Source organism: Vanellus vanellus, assembly GCF_965231255.1.
Source record: "Vanellus vanellus genome assembly, contig: HAP1_SCAFFOLD_39, whole genome shotgun sequence".
Lineage (NCBI taxonomy): Eukaryota > Metazoa > Chordata > Aves > Charadriiformes > Charadriidae > Vanellus > Vanellus vanellus.
The window spans coordinates 570,652-594,709 of record NW_028126929.1 but is presented as its reverse complement, the minus strand read 5'-3'; the positions used below and the strand labels follow the sequence as shown (position 1 = coordinate 594,709).

The following is a 24,058-nucleotide window of genomic DNA, read 5'->3' as shown; positions in this document are numbered from 1 at the left end:
AGGCTCTGAGGAGCCAGCAGGCAAAAGGGCGTAAGCCTGGAGACTGGTTCAGGACACCCCTTCTGAAAGCCCCACAGGCTGGATCTAGTGCAGCCCTGCCCTGCCTTTGTGCCATTGGGGACACCCCTCGGTCCTGCCCAGCTCTGTCCTCTCTTCCTGAGCCGGGAGGGGAGATGGAAATGGGCTCAGCAGCAGTCATCCCTTCTGGCTGGCTCTGCTCCCCACCCCAACCAGTATAGCCAGTGCAGGGTCACCCCATGGTCCCAGGGCACCACAGCCCCCTCCCTCTGCACAGCAGCACCACCAGCTCAGGGCCGTGCAGGGAGCACAGGGTGGGAACCAGGAATGTCCACCTGGGGAAAGGTGCTGTGGGGAGAAGGGGTGTCCAGGGGGAAGAGCAAGGGAGCATTTCTGTTCCTGCCAGGCACTGAGGGGGCAGAAGGAGTCAGTGGTGGGCACCTCCTGGGCCCGAGACCAGGGGTCCTGCAGTTTCACGGACCTCCATATCCTCCTGCCATATGCATTCTCCAGCCCCGGGGCTGATGGGGAGGCTGAGAGCCCTCTCTGTTCCCCAGCAGCTGCTGTGCCCTTCAGAGGGGCTGTGGCTGTGGAGGGAGCAGCCAGAGCTCTGCAGCACCCTGTGGCGGGCATGGCCATGGGGCCAGCCCAGAGGGGGCTGCTTTGCGGGGATGGGCTGGGGAGAGGGCAGGGGAGTTGGGGAGAGCGTGGGAGGGGCTGGGCAGGCCTTGGAAGCGCCTGGGAGAGGACACCACCAGTGTTGGTGAGCTCTGTGACCATGCGCTCTCAGGACACACTCCAGTGGGTGTGTGGTGCAGAGCCCGGTCTCGTGGCAGGGAGCTGAGACATGTGGGTGCGGGAGAGAGGAGGCTGGTCTGTGCCCTTGGTGCCATGGGCAGACTGGGAAGGTGCCCAGGGCATTCGTCACCCCCAGCCTCTCCCATGGGCTGCTTCCAGCACTGGCCACTCGCCTCAGTGCATGGGGGAGGTTTGCTCTGCGGCCATCTCCTGCCTGAGGCCTTGAGGTCAAAAAATAAACTACTATAATTAAAATATTAATGATATAATAAAAAAAGAGAAAACTGTATATAGATACAATATATATAAACTGTATCAAGCTCTCTGCTTGGCGGTGAGGTCAGCATCAGGTACTGGGACAAACTGCTCATGGCTTGGACAGGCATACGCTTCGCTGGGAGAAACACTGGCTGGATGGCTTGGCCAAAAGAGAGGTGGTGAATGGAGTTCAACCCAGGTAGTGTCTGGTCACAAGTGGTGTTCCCCAGGGCTCAGTACTGGTGTCAGTTCTGTTCAATATCTTTATCAATGACCTGGACGAGGGGATCGAGTGCACCCTCAGTAAGTTCTCAGGCAACAGCAAATAGGGTGGGAATGTGGATCTGCTGGAGGGTAGGAAGGCTCTACAGAGGGATCTGGACATGCCTGATCGATGGGCCAAGGCCAATGGTATGAGGTTCAACGGGGCCAAGTGCCAGGTCTGCACTTGGGTCACAACAACCCCATGCAGCACTACTGGCTTGGGGGAGGGTGGCTGGAAAGCTGCTGGGCAGAAAAGGACCTGGGGCTGTTGGATGACAGCTGGCTGAATACAAGTCCGCAGTGTGTCCAGGTGGCCAAGAAGGCTGAGAGCATCCTGGCTTGTATCAGAAAGTGTGGCCAGCAGGACTGGGGAAGAAATTGTCCTGCTGTACTTGGCGCTGGTGAGGCTGCACCTTGAATACTGTGTCCAGTTTTGGGCCCCTCACTATGAGAAAGACATTGAGGTGCTGGAGCATGTCCAGAGAAAGGCAACAAAACTGCTGAAGGCTCTAGAGAACAAGCCTTATGAGGAGCGGCTGAGGGACTGGGGTTGTTTAGCCTGGAGACAAGGAGGCTCAGGAGGGACATTATCGCTCTCTACAACTGTCTGTAGTGAGGCTGTAGTGAGGTGGGAGTCAGTCTCTTCTCCCATATAAAGAGTGATGGGACAAGAAGAAAGAGCATCAAGTTGTGTCAGGGCAGGTTTAGATTGGATATGAGCAAAAATTTCTTTACCAAAAGGGTTGTCAAGCATTGGAAGAAGCTGCCCAGGGTTGAGTCACAATCCCTGGAGTTATTTAAAAGACCTGTAAGTGTGGTGCTTAAGAACAGGGTTTAGTGGTAGACTTGGCAGTGTTACGGTAATGGTTGGACTCGATGATCTCAAGGGTCTTATTCATCATAAACTACTCTATGATTCTATCTGCCAACATCTCGGACACTCCAGCAGACACCTGGTTGGCACATTGACTACGAGACCCCGTCTGCCTTAGCACTTGGGCTCACTCTAGGAAAGGGCTTACATTTTGGTTGCTATGTCTCTTCTGCCTGAGGACATGATGGGACAGCAGCAGGGGCACAGCTTGGTCATGTCTATCCGAGAAGCTAAAAGGCCAGCAGCCTTGGGAGACCATGGTGAGGCTGCTTCTGTCTGGTCAGGTGAAAGGCCACAAGAAGGCTGATGGGTTGGCATGCCTGCTGGAAGGGTTGTTTCCCAGATTCTGGAGCTTTCCTTGGAGGGAGGAAACAGCAGGAGGGAGAGACACTGCCACACAGAGCATCTTGGGAGGGGGACACTGGGATGAGGAGGAGGAAATGTCACTCCAAGGGTAGTACTGTGGTACAAGAAGTCATCCAGAAGGCGTCTGAGATCAGTCCATCTCTGTGTTTCAAGGAGCAGAGGGTGACGGTGGGCAGACATCACAGGTGGATGGATAGCAATGGCAGGGTGAGAGCAAGGTGGGGAAGTGAGACGGGTATCTCCAGCCTTCAGGGAAAAAGAATCTTCTGTGGGACAGCATAGGACAACCTGTGGTGAAGATGGCAAAGGGCGCTGGCAAGGCTGGAAGTCACCAAGAGACCTCAAGTCTTTGTCCCCTTGCATACAGCAATGGCCTCTGCCACCAAGGCCAATGAGGAGCCATGTTGTTCTCGGGCACTGGTGGGGACTCATTGCCTCCTTGCACAGCCCCAGCAAGGCTGGGAACTGTCACACCGGTGTCCTTCTTCACTCAGCATCACACCCCCTACATCCCACTGCCCCAGCAAGAGCCCCAAGCCATGCATGAGGGACAGCATCTGCCTTCTCCGGGCCTGGGGCTCAGGGCTCGGCCTTTCTGCTTCAGAAAGCCAAGGCAGGGTTTTCTCAGCCTCGCCGCTGCACCCACAGGGCCTTTGCCTACCTGCAATCATGGCCTCCAGTTGTCTGCTCTAACGAGTCCCTCGGGGGGCTTTGTCAGTAACCACCCTCAGTGGGGCTCAGTAATACTTCAAGGTGCTTTTTCTCTACTGACTGTGACTTCTTCATGAGAGGTTTGTGCAATCTCCTCTCAGTACCTGAGGTTCAAGGGCTCCGTAGGAAATATGCCATGGGGATTGTTAGAGTGAAGAAAGCCGTGAAAAAACATGTCTCTTCCTGCAATTTTCTTCTACTATTGTACAGTTTGTTACAAGTTTCCCAGTGTGCTTATGGAGACAGATTTCAAAGAGCTTCTAAAAACGAGTTGTTTATGTTCAGTGTTGGAGGTTATAATTTTTCAGTGCAGAGAAGAAGTGATAGCTGCATTCTCTGACTGATATTGAACCAGGGTCTCTCCTGAGCTGATCTGGACTGGTCAGAGAAGCTGTCCCTTGAGGTCTGACACAACATGGACACCCTTGCTCCACACCTCCCCAACCCCACCATGTCTCTCCTCAGCCACCTGGGACTCACCTCCCTTTGCCTCACATCACACTTCTCCACCACACTCTGCAGCTGGAGGTTACAGCTCCTTTGCACCAGCGCCCGCTGCTTTCCTTAGAGACCTGGCTGCACACAGGCATAGAGGGATGCTTCTGAGTTTTGAACAAACACAATAACACTGATAAGATTCACCATTAAAGTGAAACACACTCCTCAACTGTGCGCCAAGTAGAAGCTGCCACCAATGAGGTTCACATTCCACAAGGCATAACCCTGCAATAAATGTTTTAGGCATAAATCAAATTCTAAAGTCAACAAAATTAATTGCCTAATTACAGAATACCACAGTCTAATTAAAGATAGGCAGGCTATTAACTGCCTGAAGCTCAAAGTAGAAATGGCATTGTCGAGAGGTGTCTGAATGGTGAAAGAGGAAGGGGAAGGGAAACCTAGAGACCAATCACAAGTGCTTCTGTGCAGATGTGCTGCTGGAAAGGTGCTTTCGGACATGGTCAGGTTAGTTTGGAGAAGTGCAAATACGTGAAAGATGAGGGAGATTAAATGCAAAGCCTGAGAGAGAGAGTCCTGACAATGCAAATAGAGAGGAAGGACAAAACCTCTCCTCTTGTTATCAATGCACATCCTGAAAACTCCTCATCTTCATCTCATGGGAAAACACTGACATTTTATTAAAAGTATTCACTTGTTTCAGGCGATGAGGTGGTGCTCTTACACGTGTCAAAATGTCTCAGGCTTCCAGGCAGCGCCCCGCTGTCTGACCATAAGTACCCAGTGGCACTTCCAGAGGCCCCGCTGTCTCTGAAGGACATGCCTGGGCCTGGCCGCTATCCCAGAGGAGCTGCTGGGGACCAGAGGCCCTGGGAAGCTGCAGCTAGAGCCTGGGCAGAGGGTCCCAGGCACCTACACTGGCACCACGCGTCCGTGTCCCTACCACTGCATCCCACTCCAATTTTGTCAGCATTTGCCTTTGCAAACAGAGGCAGCACACAAAATCCCTCAGAGAACAGTATCTTAAAACAGGACTAAACCAAGCAAGGAGGATAACACCACAAACAATGCTGGACACTTATAGAGTCAAGAGGACATTTCCTTCACTGTACATCTTTCAATCTATTTCTTGGTTGCTTCATCTTATTAAAATGTTCTCATCATCTCCATCATAGAGGAGCCTACAACATTGAGAAAGCTAATCTTTGTTTTTGGCACTGAGCTCAAGACCTCCAAAAAATACCTCCCTGCCCTGGACTTTCCATGCCACTTCTCACTCTGGGAACAGAGTGAGTCCCTCTCAGAGGTGTTGACCACTCTTGCTTGATGGAGGAAAGCAGTTGTCATGGTTTAGGCTGGGCTGGACACTCAGCTATTGACAGATGCTGTCTTTAACCTCTCCCTTCCCAGAAGAGAAAGGAGAGAGAACAATAAGGAGAGGTTTATGAGTTTTAAGGAAAACTAAAACTAATTTAAGGGCATATTAATAACAAAGATGAAAGATAACAATTTCAATAAGAAAATATTTAAATATATGCCATATATATAAAACAAGCATCGAGCTCCCAGGATAGCAATCATGTCACTGGGACACACTGGGAACCTCCCAGACTGGACTCTACGATGGAAAGGAACTGGATTCAGCAGCAGGATTCAGGAACACACAGATCAGGATCAAAGGCAGGTGAACAGAGTTTTCCTCAGACAACAGCCATTGCAGAAAGAGGGCTGACCCTTTGACTCCTCAGCTTTTATACTGAGCATGAGGCAGATAGGATGGAATATCCTGCTGGTCAGTTTTGGGTCACCCATCCTGTCCACTACTCCCTGCAGGTGTGACCCCTCTACGCTTTTCTGCTTCCAACCCTCCAAGAGGGCACATAACAAAGTGAGCTGCCCTTGGCTGTTATAGCAATAAGTGTACCAAGAGCCTCTCTGCGCACCATGCCTTGGCATCGACTACAAACATCAGCCCTTCTTGGCTAGAAGCAGTCACTCCCTGAAGAATTTGCCGTTAGTTTCAGAGAGTGCAGTTAGTTAGAAGAGGCTTAGCTGAAAAGTAAGTGTATGACAAAAAAATTGATTCCGTTTTACTTCAATCCAAGTCATCAGCCCAGCTGTCAAAGTTGGCTAGAAGGAGACTACAGGAGACTGCATCAAAGGTCTGGCTGAAGTCTGGGTACACAACAGCCCCTTCCTTTCCCTCCCACATGTGTTCTGCAATGCCTTTCTTCTCCTTCATGTGCCTGGAGATGGCTGCAGGAGGACTTGCCATATCCCCTTCCCCGGTGAGGCCAACCAGTCAGCTATTCTCCCCATCCTCCTTACTGCCTTTTGGAAGACTGGTTCCATGTCTGCTTTTTGCAAGTCCCCAGGAACCTCTCTGATGGCTCTGGCATGTCCAAGGTGTTTGACAGAGGTCTCACAAGGACACTGGCCAGCCTTCTCCATCTCCTGGGCACCAAAAGCTTTCTCAGTATCCCACACTTCCAGAGGAGAGCCCAGGACACAAACGTGCCTGTCCAGGTCCTCAGAGCCACTTTAGAAGAGGACCAGAAGTGATTTCTTCCTCCTGGTCCACCACTACAGTGGGCTCTCTGCTCAGCTCACAGTTTTCCTGAACATTTTCTTCATGGAGTCACAGAATCACGGAATTTTCAGAGTTGGAAGGGACCTCTAGAGATCATCTAGTCCAACTCCCCTGCTAAAGCAGGATTGCCTAGAACACATTACTCAGGACTGCATCCAGGTGGGTCTTGAAAATGTCCAGAGAAGGGGACTCCACAACCTCCCTGGGCAGCCTGTTCCAGTGCTCTGTCACCCTCACTGTAAAGAAGTTTTTCCGTGTATTTGAATGGAACTTCCTATGTTCTAACTTGTGCCCATTACCCCTCGTCCTGTCACTTGGAACCATTGAAAAGAGCCTGGCTCCATCCTCCTTCAACCCACCCTTTAGATACTTGTATGCCATAATAAGGTCACGCCTCAGCCTTCTCTTCTCCAGGCTAAAGAGTCCCAGCTCTCTCGGCCTTTCCTCATAAGGGAGATGCTCCAATCCCTTAATCATCTTAGCTGCCCTTCGCTGGACTCGCTCCAGCAGTTCCCTGTCCCTCTTGAACTGGGGAGCCCAAAACTGGACACAGTATTCCAGTTGTGGCCTCACCAGTGCAGAGTAGAGGGGGAGAATGACCTCCCTCCACCTACTGGCCACACTCTTCCCTATGCAGCCCAGGATTCCATTGGCCTTTTTGGCAACAAGGTCATATTGCTGGGCCATGGATAATTTACTGTCTACCACAACCCCCAGAGCCTTCTCCTACAAGCTACTTCCCAGCAGGTCCGCCCCTAACCTATACTGGTGCCTAGCATTCTTCCTCCCCAGGTGCAGGATCTTGCACTTGCTTTTGTTGAATCTCATTAGGTTCTTCTCTGTCCAGCTCTCCAGCCTGTCCAGGTCACGCTGGATGGCAGCACGGCCCTCTGGGGTGTCAGCCACCCCACACAGTTTGGTATCATCAGCAAACTTGCTGAGGATACACTCTGTCCCCTCATCCAGGTCATTAATGAATATATTAAACAAAATTGGACCGAGTATTGACCCCTGGGGGACACCACTGGTTACAGGCCTCCAACTAGACTCTGTGCCGCTGATCACAACCCTCTGAGATCTGTCCCGCAGCCAACTCTCAATCCACCTCGCTGTCACCTCATCTAGCCCATACTTCCTCAGCTTCCTAATGAGGATGTCATGGGAGATAGTGTCAAAAGCCTTGCTAAAGTCAAGGTAGATGACATCTATGACTCTCCCCTCATCCAGCCAACCAGTTATAACATCATAGAAAGCTATCAGATTGGTCAAGCATGATTTACCCTTGGTAAATCCATGTTGACCACTTCCAATAACTTCCTGTTCCTCAACGTGTTTGGAGATGACATCCAGAATGAGTTGCTCCATTACTCTCCCAGGGACAGAGGTTAGACTAACTGGTCTGTAGTTCCCTGGGTCCTCCTTCTTGCCTTTTCTGAAGATCAGAGTGATGTCAGCCTTCCTCCAGTCCTCAGGCACCTCTCCTGTTCTCCATGACCTTTCAAAGACGATGGAGAGTGGTCTAGCAATAACATTTGCCAGCTCTCTCAGCACTCGCGGGTGCATGCCATCAGGGCCCATGGACTTGTGAATGTCCAGCTTGGCCAAGTGGTCTCTGACACGGTCCTCCTCAACTGAGGGAGAATCTTCCACTCTCCAGACCTCCCCCTTTGCCTTCAGAGTATGGGATTTGTGAGGGACAGCTTTAGCAGTGAAGACCGAAGAAAAGGCGGCATTCAGGAACTCTGCCTTCTCTGTGTCTTCCACCACTAGGGCACCTGTCTCATTCACCAGTGGGCCTACATTTTCCCTAGTCTTCCTTTTTCTATTGATATACTCAGAGAATCTCTTCTTATTGTCTTTAACTGCAGTGGCCAAGCTGAGTTCTGATTGAGCTTTGGCCCTTCTCATTTTCACCCTACATAGCTTTGTTATATCTTGATAGTCCTCATAAGTTGCCAACCCCCTTTTCCAGAGAATGTAAACTTTCCTTTTTTTCCTGAGGTCCAGCCAAAGTTCTCTATTTAGCCAGGCTGGTCGTCTTCCCCGTCTGCTCGTTTTTTGAGACAAGGGGATGGCCTTCTCCTGTGCTTCTAAGAGCACCTGCTTGAAGTATGCCCAGCCTTCCTGGGCACCTTTGCTCTTCAAAACTGCCTCCCAAGGGACACTCTCAACCATGCTCCTAAACAGGCTAAAGTTTGCCCTTCGGAAATCCAAGGTGGCAGTTCTGCTGGCTCCCCGCCTTACTTGATCAAGAATTGAAAATTCTATCATTTTGTGATCACTCTGCCCAAGGCGACCTCCAACCTTTACATCCCCCACAAGACCTTCTCTGTTAACAAACAGTAGGTCCAGTAGGGCACTTCCCCTAGTTGGTTCCTTCACCAGCTGTGTTAGGAAGTTGTCTTCCACACACTCCAGGAACCTCCATGACTGTTCCCTCTCTGCTGCGTAGTATTTCCAGCAGACGTCTGGGAAGTTGAAGTCCCCCACAAGAACAAGGGCAGATGATGGTGAGTCCTCTGCCAGCTGCTTATAGAATACTTCATCGGCTTCTACATCCTGATTGGGAGGTCTATAACAAACTCCCATCACGATGTCTGCCTTATTGGCCTTCTCCTTATCCATACACACTCAACACTGTCATCCACACTGTTAAGTTCCAGACATTGAAAACTGCCCCTAACATAGAGGGCCACCCCACCACCTCTCCTTCCTCGCCTATCCTTTTTGAAGAGTTGGTAGCCATCAATTACTGCACTCCACCTGTGTATGTCCTCCCACCACATTTCTGTGATGGCAACTATATCAAAGTTTCCTTGCTGTACAATGGCCTTCAGCTCCTCCTGTTTATTTCCCATGCTGCGTGCATTAGTATAGATGCACTTCAGCTGGGCTAATTGTCCTGCCACTTTCTTGGGGGGACAAGCCCTAATTCGCACTGGATCATGCTCAGACACTACTGTAGTTACCAAATTATCACTACCCCTCATGGCTTTGCTGCCACACATCATCCCCCACCATCACTGGGACAGGCTGCAAGACCTTGCTAACACTTTTACCCAGAAGCACTCGTACACTTCTCCCAGGCGCCACTTTTGTAATCCTGGTTTCATCCCCATCCCCCTTCAAACCTAGTTTAAAGCCCTATAGATGAGCCCTGCTAGCTCTTGTCCCAGGATCTTTCTTCCCCTTCGGGTTAGGCTTCCCCCACCTGTTGCCAGCATGTCTGGTTTCCTGTAGATGAGCCCATGATCAAAAAAGCCCAAGTTCTGCCGGATACACCAGTCTCGGAGCCAGGAGTTAATTTCCTGACTCCTCCTATTTATCCCCTCATCAACCCCTGCAAATGGTGGGATAGAGGAGAACACTATTTGTGCTCCCGATCCCTTAACCAGCCGTCCCAGGGCCCTGAAGTCATTCTTCATTGCCCTTAGACTTCTGGTACCTACCTCATCACCACCTACCTGAAATATCAGTAGTGGGTAGTAATCTGATGTCTTAGCCAGGGAAGGGAGTTTTCTCCTTATGTCCTTGATTCTGGCCCCAGGAGGCAGCTGACTTCCCTATGGGATGGGTCTGGTCTACAGATAGGGCCCTCTGTTCCCCTCAGAAGGGAGTCACCTACCACAATTACCTTCCTTTCTTTCTTGGTTGAGGAAGTCCTGAGGCAGTGGGGTGAGTGCCCAGCACTGGGCACCCTACTGGATGGATCATCCTTTCCATCCTCAGTTGCCTGGTCTTCGATTTCCAAAGCCCCATACCTATTCTGCAAGGGCAATTGGGATGGTGAGGGGGGCTGCGAGGGGTTTCACTTGCCTCTCCAAGGAGGGATCTGACTACACTCCCCCTTATCCCTTAAGTTCTCTCCTTCTGCCTGGTGAGGAGGGAAGGGGATCATCCACTTCCGATGGAGCCTCTTCCTGCTGCCTTTGCCTCAGGGTATGGCTCCACCAATCTATTTCATTTTCACAGTCTCTGATAGTTCTTAACCTTTCTACCTCTTCCTTCAGTTCGACCACCTGCCTGAGCAGATCATTTACTTGATCACACCGTATGCAGGCGGTGTCACTGGCTCCCTGTGAGAGCAGTGTCAGGCTCAGGCATTCGTTGCAGCCCGAAACCTGCACAGCCACATGCTGTCGTGGGAGCTCAGAGTTCCCACATTCTTTCTCGCAGCAGCTCTTGACCGTTTTGGGGGCATGTTCTTCTCTTGTGGCGGGAGGTGCTGAATCTCTGCTGTCAGCTTCCCGCAAGCCCTGAGCCCGTGCCCCTGCACACCGATGTTCCTCTGCTTGCACTTGCCCGGCTTGCGCTCAGCTCAGACGCAGGGCTTTCAGTGACCTACATGCGAAATGCTGCGCCCTGTTCGCCCCCTCCGTCTGCGGTGCCGCAGTGACACCCTGGGTGACGCCCACTGGCTGCCCGCGTGCTGGGTGCGCAGCGGCCGGCCGCTGCGCTCCGGGGCCTCCTGTTTAGAACTGCCGCGCCTGACGTTGTCTCCTCCCCTGCCTCGTCAGCAGCCCGCCCCCGAGCTGCCGGTTCCAACACGAGCTAGCCGCATTTCCCGGCTACGAGAGCCCTCAAAAGAGCTCTTTACCGGCCTTATCCGCGGCGATCCCCTTCCCCAGTGAGGCCTTACCTTCACTGAAGCTGGTCTCCTCGGCGACTGATTTAATGTTTTACCTGTTGGGGTTTTCACAGAATCACAGAATCACAGAATCATCAGAGTTGGAAGGGACCTCTAGAGATCATCTAGTCCAACTCCCCTGCTAAAGCAGGATTGCCTAGAACACATTACTCAGGACTGCATCCAGGCGGGTCTTGAAAATCTCCAGGGAAGGGGACTCCACAAACTCCCTGGGCAGCCTGTTCCAGTGCTCTGTCACCCTCACCGTAAAGAACTGTTTCCGTGTATTGGAACGGAACTTCCTGTGTTCTAACTTGTGCCCATTGCCCCTCGTCCTGTTACTTGGAACCATTGAAAAGAGCCTGGCTCCATCCTCCTTCAACCCACCCTTTAGATACTTGTATGCCATAATAAGGTCTCCCCTCAGCCTTCTCTTCTCCAGGCTAAAGAGTCCCAGCTCTCTCAGCCTTTCCTCATAAGGGAGATGCTCCAATCCCTTAATCATCTTAGTTGCTCTTCGCTGGACTCGCTCCAGCAGTTCCCTGTCCCTCTTGAACTGGGGAGCCCAAAACTGGACACAGTATTCCAGTTGTGGCCTCACCAGTGCAGAGTAGAGGGGGAGAATGACCTCCCTCCACCTACTGGCCACACTCTTCCCTATGCAGCCCAGGATTCCATTGGCCTTTTTGGCAACAAGGTCATATTGCTGGGCCATGGATAATTTACTGTCTACCACAACCCCCAGAGCCTTCTCCTACAAGCTACTTCCCAGCAGGTCCGCCCCTAACCTGTACTGGTGCCTAGCATTCTTCCTCCCCAGGTGCAGGACCTTGCAATTGTTTTTGTTGAACCTCATTAGGTTCTTCTCTGCCCAGCTCTCCAGTCTGTCCAGGTCACGCTGGATGGCAGCACGGCCCTCTGGGGTGTCAGCCACCCCACACAGTTTGGTATCATCAGCAAACTTGCTGAGGATACACTCTGTCCCCTCATCCAGGTCATTAATGAATATATTAAACAAAATTGGACCGAGTATTGACCCCTGGGGGACACCACTGGTTACAGGCCTCCAACTAGACTCTGTGCCGCTGATCACAACCCTCTGAGATCTGTCCCGCAGCCAACTCTCAGTCCACCTCACTGTCACCTCATCTAGCCCATACTTCCTCAGCTTCCTAATGAGGATGTCATGGGAGACAGTGTCAAAAGCCTTGCTAAAGTCAAGGTAGATGACATCCACGACTTTCCCCTCATCCAGCCAACCAGTTATAACATCATAGAAAGCTGTCAGATTGGTCAAGCATGATTTACCCTGGGTAAATCCATGTTGACCACTTCCAATAACTTCCTGTTCCTCAACGTGTTTGGAGATGACATCCAGAATGAGTTGCTCCATTACCTTCCCAGGGACAGAGGTGAGACTAACTGGTCTGTAATTCCCTGGGTCCTCCTTCTTGCCTTTTTTGAAGATCAGAGCGATGTCGGCCTTCCTCCAGTCCTCAGGCACCTCTCCTGTTCTCCATGACCGTTCAAAGACGATGGAGAGTGGTCTAGCAATAACATCCGCCAGCTCTCTCAGCACTCGCGGGTGCATGCCATCAGGGCCCATGGACTTGTGAATGTCCAGCTTGGCCAAGCGGTCTCTGACACGGTCCTCCTCAACTGAGGGAAAATCTTCCACTCTCCAGACCTCCCCCTTTGCCTTCAGAGTGTGGGGTTCATGAGGGACAGCTTTAGCAGTGAAGACCGAAGAAAAGGCGGCATTCAGGAACTCTGCCTTCTCTGCGTCCTCCACCACTAGGGCACCTGTCTCATTCACCAGTGGGCCTACATTTTCCCTAGTCTTCCTTTTTCTATTGATATATTCAAAGAACCTTTTCTTATTGTCTTTAACTGCAGTGGCCAAGCTGAGTTCTGATTGAGCTTTGGCCCTTCTCATTTTCACCCTACATAGCTTTGTTATATCTTGATAGTCCTCATAAGTTGCCAACCCCCTTTTCCAGAGAATGTAAACTTTCCTTTTTTTTCTGAGGTCCAGCCAAAGTTCTCTATTTAGCCAGGCTGGTCGTCTTCCCCGTCTGCTCGTTTTTCGAGACAAGGGGATGGCCTTCTCCTGCGCTTTTAAGAGCACCTGCTTGAAGTATGTCCAGCCTTCCTGGGCGCTTTTGCTCTTCAAAACTGCCTCCCAAGGGACACTCTCAACCATGCTCCTAAACAGGCTAAAGTCTGCCCTTCGGAAATCCAAGGTGGCAGTTCTGCTGGCTCCCCGCCTTACTTGATCAAGAATTGAAAATTCTATCATTTTGTGATCACTCTGCCCAAGGCGACCTCCAACCTTTACATCCCCCACAAGACCTTCTCTGTTAACAAACAGTAGGTCCAGTAGGGCACTTCCCCTAGTTGGTTCCTTCACCAGCTGTGTTAGGAAGTTGTCTTCCACACACTCCAGGAACCTCCATGACTGTTCCCTCTCTGCTGCGTAGTATTTCCAGCAGACGTCTGGGAAGTTGAAGTCCCCCACAAGAACAAGGGCAGATGATCGTGCGACCTCTGCCAGCTGCTTATAGAATACTTCATCGGCTTCTACATCCTGATTAGGAGGTCTATAACAAACTCCCATCACGATATCTGCCTTATTGGCCTTCCCCTTAATTCTTATCCATACACACTCAGTGTTGTCATCCACACTGTTAAGTTCCAGACATTGAAAACTGCCCCTAACATAGAGGGCCACCCCACCACCTCTCCTTCCTCGCCTATCCTTTTTGAAGAGTTGGTAGCCATCAATTACTGCACTCCACTTGTGTATGTCCTCCCACCACGTTTCTGTGATGGCAACTATATCATAGTTTCCTTGCTGTACAATGGCCTTCAGCTCCTCCTGTTTATTTCCCATGCTGCGTGCATTAGTATAGATGCACTTCAGCTGGGCTAATTGTCCTGCCACTTTCTTGGGGGGACAAGCCCTAATTCGCACCTGATCGTACTCAGACACTACTGTAGCTACCAAATTATCACTACCCCTCATGTCTTGGCTGTCACACAATTCACCATCCCCCACCATCACTGGGACAGGCTGCAAGACCTTGCTAACACTTTTACCCAGAAGCACTGGGTAACTTTTGAATAGTTCCCCTGAAAATATGGCAATTCATGTCCTAGAAATGGCAATTCTTTCTTTTTTATGGAAGTGTGTGGGACTAGGTCAGCTCAAAATGCCTCCATGGTGTATGTAGGTATTTGCAGCCTTGTGGAGAAGGAGTTGGGAATATTGGAATCCAAGAATCACATGATGACTTGGGTTGGAAGGGACCTAAAAGATCATCTAGTCCAACCACCCCTTCCATGGACAGGGACATCTTACACTCGTTCAGGTTTCTCAAAATTCCTGTCCTTCGACACTTCCAGGAATGGGGCATCCACAACTTCTCTGAGCAACCTCTTCTAGTGTCTTGCCACCCTCATTGTAAACTATTTCTTCCTCATATCCAATGTAAATCTACCCTCTTTCAGTTGAAAGCCATCGCCCCTTGTCCTGCTCCTACAGGCCTTTGTAAAAAGTCTCACTCTGTCTTTCCTGGTCTATGACCACTATGTTTTCATTTGCAAACCTTGTGGAGAGTGCCCCGAGATCGCCCAACATGGGGTTTGGAGGCCTCAAGCACATGACCGGTATCTAGAGGCTGAGGGCCCTGGGCTCACTGGTGTGGAGACTGAGGACAGGATAGGAGTAGTCTGAGAGCGTTTGCAGGGTGTTTTCAGAGCTGGTGGAGCTTTTCTTCCTGGTGCAAAACAGCATGAGAAAGAAATAATGTCACAAAGTCCAGACTGGACACCAGGAGAACCAAGTTTCCCTCCAAGGGCAGTGCTGTGGTGCAACACGTCACCCAGAAGGAGTCTGGATGAGCCCAAGGCTTTGTGTTTCAAGGAAGAGCCAGGGAGGACAGCGAGAGAGCAGTCCAGGAAGCAAGGTGGGGCATCCGGGGGGATGGCTACAGCCTGCAGGGAAAGAGGCACCGCAGAGGCGACACCGTAGGACAGCCTGTGGTGGAGATGACAGGGGGATGTGGCAAAGCTGGAAGCTCCCTGACAGAGCCAACCTCTTCACGTCTCTGCTTATGGCTACTGTCTCTGCCACTCATGCCCATGGGACCCATTGACACTACAGGAAACTTTGGAGTTTGCATCTGACTTGGAGTCCTTGAGAGGTTTCTGCAGGTTCCTCTCAGGTCTGAGGTGATGTGTTGCTGAGCTGGGCCAGGCTCCTGGGACAGAAGGAGCTCGCGACAAGTGGGCAGGGCTGCAGAGAGACAGCTCTGCGCAGGAGCAGCTCCTCTGCTCAGCGCAGCAGGGCTGAGGGCAGTGCCAGGGGACCTCAGGGAGACGAGCGAGGCAGAGAGAGAGCTTCGAGGTGGTCAGGACTGGGAGGAGGACCGAGAGCTCACTGGAGGAGAAATCTTTGCAGTGCTGCAGAGGGTGAGTCTGTGGGTGCAGGGCAATGCTGGTAGAGTTGCTGGAGGCATCTCCTAACACGGGAATAACCCACAGCTTGTGGGATTAGTAAGGGGGGAGAGGGTCTCTTGTTAGGAAATGTGAATGTCTGAAGGTGGGTGTGCAGGCAGGGGTGGGCAGGGCTGTCCTTGCCAGCAGGGTCCCTGCACCCTGGGGACTGTGTGCCAGGGCAGGGACTCTGCCGCCTGCCAGGGTCAGCTCTGCGCCTGCCCGGGGAGCTCCCACGGAGCTGCTGTGGGGAGAAGCTGTGGGTGGAAGAATGGCCCCTGTCAGGGCAGCATCTCTCTGCTCTCCACAGGGTGCTGCGTGGGTGAGGGCTGCTCACAGTTGCTGATCACCTCCAGAACATTGGCAGAGGTGGCACTGCAAGGGGAAAGTCAAGGCAGGGGCTACCTTAAAGGCGAAGACCTTTCAGGGCTCTGTTCCCTCAGCTTTCACCTAAGGGAAAGGAGCTGTCACTGTGACACTGAGGGATCAGCAGATCTGCCACAAACCTCATCAAGTGCCTTCACCCACTCCTCTACCGACAGACAGCACCAGCGTCACCTCTGCTTGCAGCATCAGGCTGGATCTGCTCCACTCCTTAGGACCCGCACAGAGGGAGCTGGCTGCTGCAGGGCAGAGCTGAGCACACAGCGGGTGGGATGGGCTCTGGGAGCACTGAGTGGGGGAGACCTGGGGACAGAGCAACAGCTCCTGGCAGGGACCACTCCAGGCAGCAGAGACAGGGGCAAAGGCTGGGGGGAAACTGCCAACACGCCCAGGGGTAGGCTGCCTTCAGCCAGCTCTCCTGGGCTCCTCCATGGAGGTGTCTGCTGGGCGCTGTCTGCTGGGACCAGAGTGCACTCTCCCTTCACATCATCTCCTCTGCGGCACCCCGACTGCCTGCTCTGCCGGTCCTGCGGGGCTTGCAAGCTGCCCCCAGCGAGGCACAGCTCTGCCGTTGGGTCCTGGGGAGTGCTGAGCCTTTCCTCGGGGGTGGGCACTCTCCTCTCAGAGTGCTTTGCTTCTCTCTGGGAGGGGTCGTGTCCTGCTCTCTCCATCACAGCTCCATCTCTGGGCTGGGACAGAGAAGAGTGCACAGATATGCCTTCTGAAACAGTGCTCCCTGCTCCCACACATATTCAGTTGTTTGGTTTTTTTTTTAATAAGTACTTTGTGTGTGAAGTCATCTTCAAGGCAACCCAAGTGAGTGTAGGGCAGATGGGAAAAAACTGATGGACACTGCAGCTCTCCTGACTCTGCTCTAAGCTACAGGGAGCTGAGCCTTTTTGCTTGTCCTGTCTCAAGACACTTCACATTTTCAGTCATCAAAATGAGGATTTCTACTCCGCAAAAGAATACTCACCAGATGTGATGGTGGAAAATAAAAAAACACAGACAAAATTGTTATGAATACATGCTAAGCCTCTGCTCTGCAGCCAACACTCTGGAGAGTCACTTGTGCACATACTGAACTTTTCCATCAACGGCGGATTACAAATGACACCCCTTGTGACCGTGGGAGCTGTCACACAGCAGGTCCCTTGTACCCACTGCAGCAGAGCAGGGCTGAGTCCTCAGCAGCACACAGGCAGAGGTCCTGCTCCTCACACCACACTCAGCCAGCACCAACCAGAGATCGGAAATGCATTTCAACTGGGGTGATTTCTGTGGAAAATTCAGTGGCCTGGCTCACAGAAGTCTGTCATAATTTTTTTATTTTATTCTTTTTTTTTCTTTCTTTCTTTTAACAGAGCCTCCATGCCAAGAAACAGCCAATGCCCAATAGCAGCTCCATCACAGAGTTCCTCCTCCTGGCATTCGCAAACAAGAGGGACCTGCAGCTTTTGCACTTCTGGCTCTTCCTGGGCATTTACCTGGCTGCCCTCCTGGGAAACAGCCTCATCATCACTGCCATCGCCTGCGACCGCCGCCTCCACACCCCCATGTACTTCTTCCTCCTCAACCTCTCTCTTCTTGACCTAGGCTCCATCTCCACCACTGTGCCCAAAGCCATGGCCAATTCTCTGAGGTACACCAGGGCCATCTCCTATGCAGGATGTGCGGCACAGGTCTTTATGTTTCTCTTCTTGCTTGGAGCAGAGTGTGCCCTGCTCACCATCATGTCCTATGACCGCTACATTGCCATCTGCCAACCCCTGCACTACGGGACCCTCCTGGGCAGCAGAGCGTGTGTCCGCATGGCAGCAGCTGCCTGGGGCAGTGGGTTTCTCAATGCTGTGCTGCACACAGCCAATACGTTTTCACTGCCCCTCTGCCAGGGCAATGTCCTACACCAGTTCTTCTGTGAAATCCCCCACATCCTCAAGCTCTCCTGCTCACACTCCTACCTCAGGGAAGTTGGGCTTCTTATATTAAGTTGTTTTTCTGCTTTTGGATGTTTTATTTTCATTATACTGTCCTATTTGGAGATCATCAGGGCTGTGCTGAGGATCCCTTCTGAGCAGGGACGGCACAAAGCCTTTTCCACGTGCCTCCCTCACCTGGCCGTGGTCTCCCTGGTTTTCAGCACTGCCGTATTTGCCTACCTGAAGCCCCCCTCCATCTCCTCCAAATCTCTGGATCTGGTGGTGGCTTTGTTGTACTCTGTGATGCCTCCAGCATTGAACCCCCTCATCTACAGCATGAGGAACAAGGAAATCAAGGATGCATTGCGGAAACTATGTGAATATACTCTACTTCAGATTTATAAGGTGACCATTAATCCACTAGGGTTCCCACGGTATTTCACAAAGACATGGACTAACTTTTCTTCATATGTGTCTATCTCTTTCCTTTGTGGTCTTTTACTTTTCATTTTGTTTGGTTGGTTTTTTGTGCTTTTTTCTTGACATCTGATATGGTTTTCTTGGCCTCTTGCTTAATTTTTTTTTTTCGTCTTGGATCCTGTCACTTCACATCTCCTCAGCGGCTTGGTGAGCAGCCCCAGCACGCAGGAGGGGCTCAGGAGGCAAATGCCCAGCTGTCCCATGGACAATCAGCCCCGGGGCCACTGGGGCTGCCCCTGGCTGCCTCGCTGGGCACTCTGTGTCTGCCGCCTGCGAGTCGGGGCTGCTGCTTCCCTGCAGCCATGGCCAAGGACGGCAGCAGAACGTGGCTTTTCAGTGCTGGTGTCTCCTCACTCCACACTGTCTTCTGTGCCCTGGCCGTTGTGTTACCCCTAGGATCTCGTGTAACTTGTTACAGTCCCATTGTCTCTACAGTGGCATCCCTGTGGCTGGAGGCAGGAGCAAGCCACGTGAACCAGTATGAGAGAGAGGAGTCCGGTCTGTGCCCTTGGTGGCATGGACAGACTGAGAAGGTGTCCAGGGCATTCATCACCCCCAGCCTCTCCCCTTGGCTCCTTCCAGCACTGGCCACTCATCCCAGTTCATGGATGAGGTTTGCTCTGCAGCTGTCTCCTGCTCATCTTGGTGCCAGTGTCATAGGAGCATCCAGCCCTGCCTGCCCTTTGCCCTTGCCCAGAGCTCAGCACGGTGGGGGCCATTGGACCATGTGCGGGGCAGCGGGGCTGGGCCAGCGCAGGGACAGGGTGCTGACAGGGGCCTGTGTTTGAATCCTCCTCTCTTCTGTGTGACCACCTAAAACAAGTCGGGGGAACATCTCCTCCACTCTGTTGGCTACAAGGTGAGCCTGGGAGGCACTGCCTCAGACAGCTCTACGTTACCCATGAAGCTCACTGCATCCAGCTTCAACCTCCTCAAAGGCTGTGCTCTAGACTCTGACCCTCCTACTTATAGGTTTGGGCGTCAGGGAGCTGAATGACACCTGTGACTATGAAATACATTCCTGGTGTTCATGGGCAGCGAGGAATTTCTCCTTCTGGTGCATTCTCATGTCCCATGGACTCTTGACCGGGAATTTGTATCCTCTTGTTTCAGATAACTGCTGTTCAGATGTCTGTCCAGTCTTCATATGACAGAGCGTTTTCACCCACCTCCAGTGTAGTTCCTCCTCCCAGCACTTTTCAATCCCTTGGGTCCTTCTTTGCCTTGTCCTCCAGGAACCTGCTCGGCCCCCACACCGCCTGGCTATTAGCTCCCTCCTGTGATCTTTCCGAGTGAACCCTCTTCCAAGCTGAAGTTCAAAGGGTCGATTGGAGGCTGTACATTACCACACACACTCTGAACTCCTTTGCAGCATGCTAGGCAAATCCTCTGTGCTGGTTGAAATACATCACAAGCTCTTCCTGGGAAGGTTGAGCTGCCAAAGCAAGCCTGCGGATGATTCTTGCCGTGTTTTCAGGTCACAGGGGCAGCTCACAGGGCTCCATGGAGGCCTCCTCTCTCCAGACACCTCACTTGAGACAACTTCTTTCTCTCCATTGACAAGAAAGGCAAGTCTAGACACCTGGATTCCACACAAACATCTGCACTGAGGTGTCGGATGTTGTGGGAGAGCAGTGTGCTGCCTTTCTTCACCTCAAATGGAGTCCCTCTGCATTTACTATGGAAGGCACAAAGGGGGAGTGTGCATAGATGATCTAGAGACCCCTTTAAGTAGACACTGGAACACTGATGTGTTCACACGAGGGCAAATTTGGCCATGCAGGAACAGGATGTTTCCCTGAAGTTGTTCTTTCCCTGGAGCTGGTGCCCTGCTCACCAGCATGTGGTGAGAGAGCTCAGCACCTTAGTAGGAGGCTGACTGTGCAAAGAGTGAGGTGGGCATGAACATGCCTGGTCGGGGAGGATTTTAAGGGCACAGGGCTCCCTGTGAGACATACAAATAATGGGTTGTTTCTTTTTTATGCTGCAGGCCTCAATACAATAGAAATGTTTAGAAAATTTTAATAAAAATGAAACAATGAAAAAATCAGGAAATATTTAAATGAAGTATAAGCTTTAATACACTTTTCAGCTTTTAAAAATGTCTTGTGTTCTTTTACTCTTAGTTTAGCTTGATTTGTTTGATATACCAGTCTGTGAGGGGTGTCACGAATATTTTCTGTCCCTCTTTTGATGAGGATAGTGATCTTCAGAGCCTGGGTGAGCGCAGCTGCACAAATACAGATGTCTTCAGTCACAGGGACGCAGACGCCTGGTGCCCATGCAGGTGTCCTGGCACCCTCTGCCCGGCCTCTATCAGCAGCTCCCAAGGGGCTCTGGTCTCCTGCAGGTCCCATGTGACAGTGGCCTGTCCCAGACCAACACCTCAGCTACGCCGGGGCCTCTACAGGTGGCCCTGGATGTCTGTGGTGAGAGAGCTGAACTCTGTCTGGAACTGCTTGCAACTTCTCAAAACACATGAGCACCTTTTCATCAGCCAAGATGACGGTATATTTTTTTATAAAATGGCAATGCTTTCCCACAGTGCAGGAATGGGAATTTCCAGGAAGTGTATTAATCGAAGGAGAAGAAATCTTGGCCTCCCCCTGTACTTGCGTTGCAGGACTTTGCCCATGATCCTGTGTATTTAATCTCCTGACTCTTTCCACCTGTCCTGACAAAATGACCAGGTCTAAAGGCACCTTCTCAGCAGGCCATCTGGACCTATGCCCTTCCCATTGCTCTCCAGTTTCCCTTTCCCCTTACTCCTTACTCACTCAGATCCCTCTCAGCTACCCAGGTGCTGCTTTTAGCTCCAGGGAGTTAGAAGCCCGCCCTTGTCTTTCAGCAGTCTAACCATTTCTTCAGCCAAATGCTTCAGTGTATCTCTACCTATCCTTTCCCATCTATGTCTCTCCAATATTTCTTGTGAGGTTATCCCTTTCGGATGTTGACTCTCACTGGAGGAGTTTCACCAGGTTGAAGAAGTCCACGTCCCTCACCATCCTGACACAGGCCACATGCTTTAGGACCCAGACCTCAAAAAAATGAAATTCCGCCTGAACTCAATAAAACAGATTTCTGCATCAAGGGCACGTGACACTGTCCCAGTCTTCCCTGAGAGGCTGTGGAGTGTCCATTCATGGAGATATTCAAAACCAAACTGGACATGGTCTTAAGCAATCAGAGCTGTCTGACATCCTTTAGGCAGGGGGGTTGAAGGAGACAATCTCCGAAGATCCCTTGCAAATCTACATGATTCTGTGAGGACATGAAAGTCCAGCAAAAGGCTTTATGTCTAGGATAGATGCTTGTGAGGTCCCTTCTGCCTGAGAACCCAATAGCCCAGCAGCAGGCGTATGGCCTGAACGATAATTGTGAGGGCACTGCTGCCGGACAACATGAGAGACCATGAGCAAACTCAGAGGGGTTCCAAGTCATGTGTTTCAGAGCACCTCTTAAGGCAGCACAGGGTTTTTGACCTGGCTTGGTACTTGTGAGGTCCCAAGTATGGAACATGCCAGCAGCAGGAGTGTGTATGTAACATACAACACGTGACATGCCAGCATGTTTGGAACATGTCAGCAGCTAGAGGTTGCTTGTGAGGTCACTGCTGCTTGGGCAATGGATTGGCCAGCAGCAGGCTCATGACTGGGATCTGTTTGTGAAGTCATCTCCTTCTGAATACCTTTTTAGGCCTGGATCAGGTTTGTAGCTGTGTTAGGTTTCCCTGAGGGGAAACTGTCACACCGGTGTCCTTCACTCAGCGTCATGCCCCCCACATCCCACTACCCCAGCAAGAGCCCCAAGCCATGCATGAGGGACAGCATCTGCCTTCCCTGGGCCTGGGGCTCAGGGCTCGGCCTTTCTGCTTCAGAAAGCGAAGGCAGGGTTTTCTCAGCCGCACAGCTGCCCCCACGGGGCCTTTGCCTACCTGCAATCATGGCCTCCAGTTGTCCGCTCTAACGAGTCCCTGGGGAGGCTTTGTCAGTAACCACCCTCAGTGGGGCTCAGAAAGACTTCAAGGTACTTTTTCTCTGCTGACTGTGACTTCTTCATGAGAGGTTTGTGCAATCTCATCTCAGTACCTGAGGTTCAAGGACTCGGCAGCAAGTACACCATGGGGCTCATTGCAGTAAAGAAAGCCCTAACAAACCATGTCTCTTCCTGTAATTTTTCCTCTGCTTCTAATACCTCTTATTTTCAATGGTGTAGCTTATAATTTTTCAGTGTAGAGGAGCAGTGATTGCAGCACTCTCTGATGTCGATCCAGGGTCTCTCTTGAGGAGATCTGGACCGGTCAGAGAAGCTGTCCCTTGAGGTCTGACACAGCATGGACACCCTTGCTCCACACCTCCCCAACCCCACCATGTCTCTCCTCAGCCACCTGGGACAGGCCTCCCTTTGCCTCACATCACACTTCACCACACTCTGCAGCTGGAGGTTACAGCTCCTTTGCACCAGCACCCACTGCTTTCCTTAGAGACCTGGCAGCACCATGGCACAGAGGGACTTTACCTTGAACAAACAAAATAAAACTGATAAGATTCAAAATTAAACTAAAACACACTCCTCAACTGTACACCAACTAGAAGCTGCCACCAATGAGGTTCATGTTCCACAAGGCATATCCATGCAAGAAATGTTTTAGGCAGAAATCAAATTATAAAATCAACAAAATTAAAGTGTTGTCTAAAGACAGAAATCCACAGTCTAATTAAAGACAGGCAGGCTATTAAGTGTCTGAAGCTCAAAGTAGAAACAGCATTGTTGAGAGGTGACCGAAAGATAAAAGAGGAAGGAGAAGAGAAATCACAAGAACAATCGCAAGTGCTTCTGTGCAGATGTGCTGCTGGAAAGGTGCCTTTGGACATTTTCAGTTTAGTTCAGAGAAGTGGAACCATGTGAAAGATGAGGGAGATTAAATGCAGAGCCTGAGAGAGTTCTGACAATGCAAACAGAGGGGAAGGACAAAACCTCTCCCCCTTGCTATCAATGCACATCCTGAAAACTCCTTATTTTTCATCTCATGGCAAAACTCTGACATTTTATTAGAAGTATTCACTTGTTTCAGCTGATGAGGTCGTACTCATACACGTGTCAGAATGTCTCAGGCTTCCAGGCAGTGCTCCACTGTCTGACCATCAGTACCCAGTGGTACCTCCAGAGGAACCCGTGTCTCTGAAGGACATGCCTGGGCCTGACCGCTGTCCCAGAGGAGCTGCTGGATACCGGAGCCCCTGGGAAGCTGCAGCTGGAGCCTGGGCAGATGGTCCTAGGCACCTTCACTGGCACCATGTGCCCGTGTCCCTCCTACTGCATCCCATCCCAATTCTGTTGTCATTTGCCTTTGCAAACAGAGACAGTACACAAAATCCCCTAGAGATCAGTATCTTCATAGAATCATAGAATGGTTTAGGTTGGAAAGGACCTTGAAGATCATCGAGTTCCAACCCCTCTGCCATAGGCAGGGACACCTCTCAGTAGACCAGGTTGACCAAGGCCACATCCAGCCTGGCCTTGAACACCTCCAAGGGATGGGGCCTCAACAACCTCTCTGGGCAACCTGTTCCAGTGCCTTACCACCCCCAAAGTGAAAAATTTCTTCCTAATGTTTAATCTGAACCTGCCCTCTTCCAGTTTAAAGCCGTTCCCCCTCGGCCTATCGCTACATGCCCCAGTAAAAAGTCCTTCCCTACCTCTCCTGTTGGCTCCCTATAGGGACTGGAAGGCCACAATAAGATCTCCTCAGAGTCTTCTCTTCTCAAGGCTGAACAACCCCAACTCTTTCAGCCTCTCCTCATAGGAGAGGT

The 24,058-nt window shown here is 51.4% G+C and overlaps 1 protein-coding gene across 1 annotated transcript in view; it reads left to right on the top strand.

The window, feature by feature from the left end:
- Positions 1-2,393: 2,393 nt before the first annotated feature.
- The window catches only part of LOC309685609 (inositol 1,4,5-trisphosphate receptor-interacting protein-like 1), a gene marked incomplete at both ends in the record, with an annotated part of 59,700 nt that continues 38,035 nt past the window's right edge, over positions 2,394-24,058 (top strand). The window contains one exon of the mRNA XM_082501347.1: positions 2,394-2,472. Coding sequence (XP_082357473.1) covers positions 2,394-2,472 — 79 coding nt within the window. The remainder of the gene's footprint in view (positions 2,473-24,058) is intronic.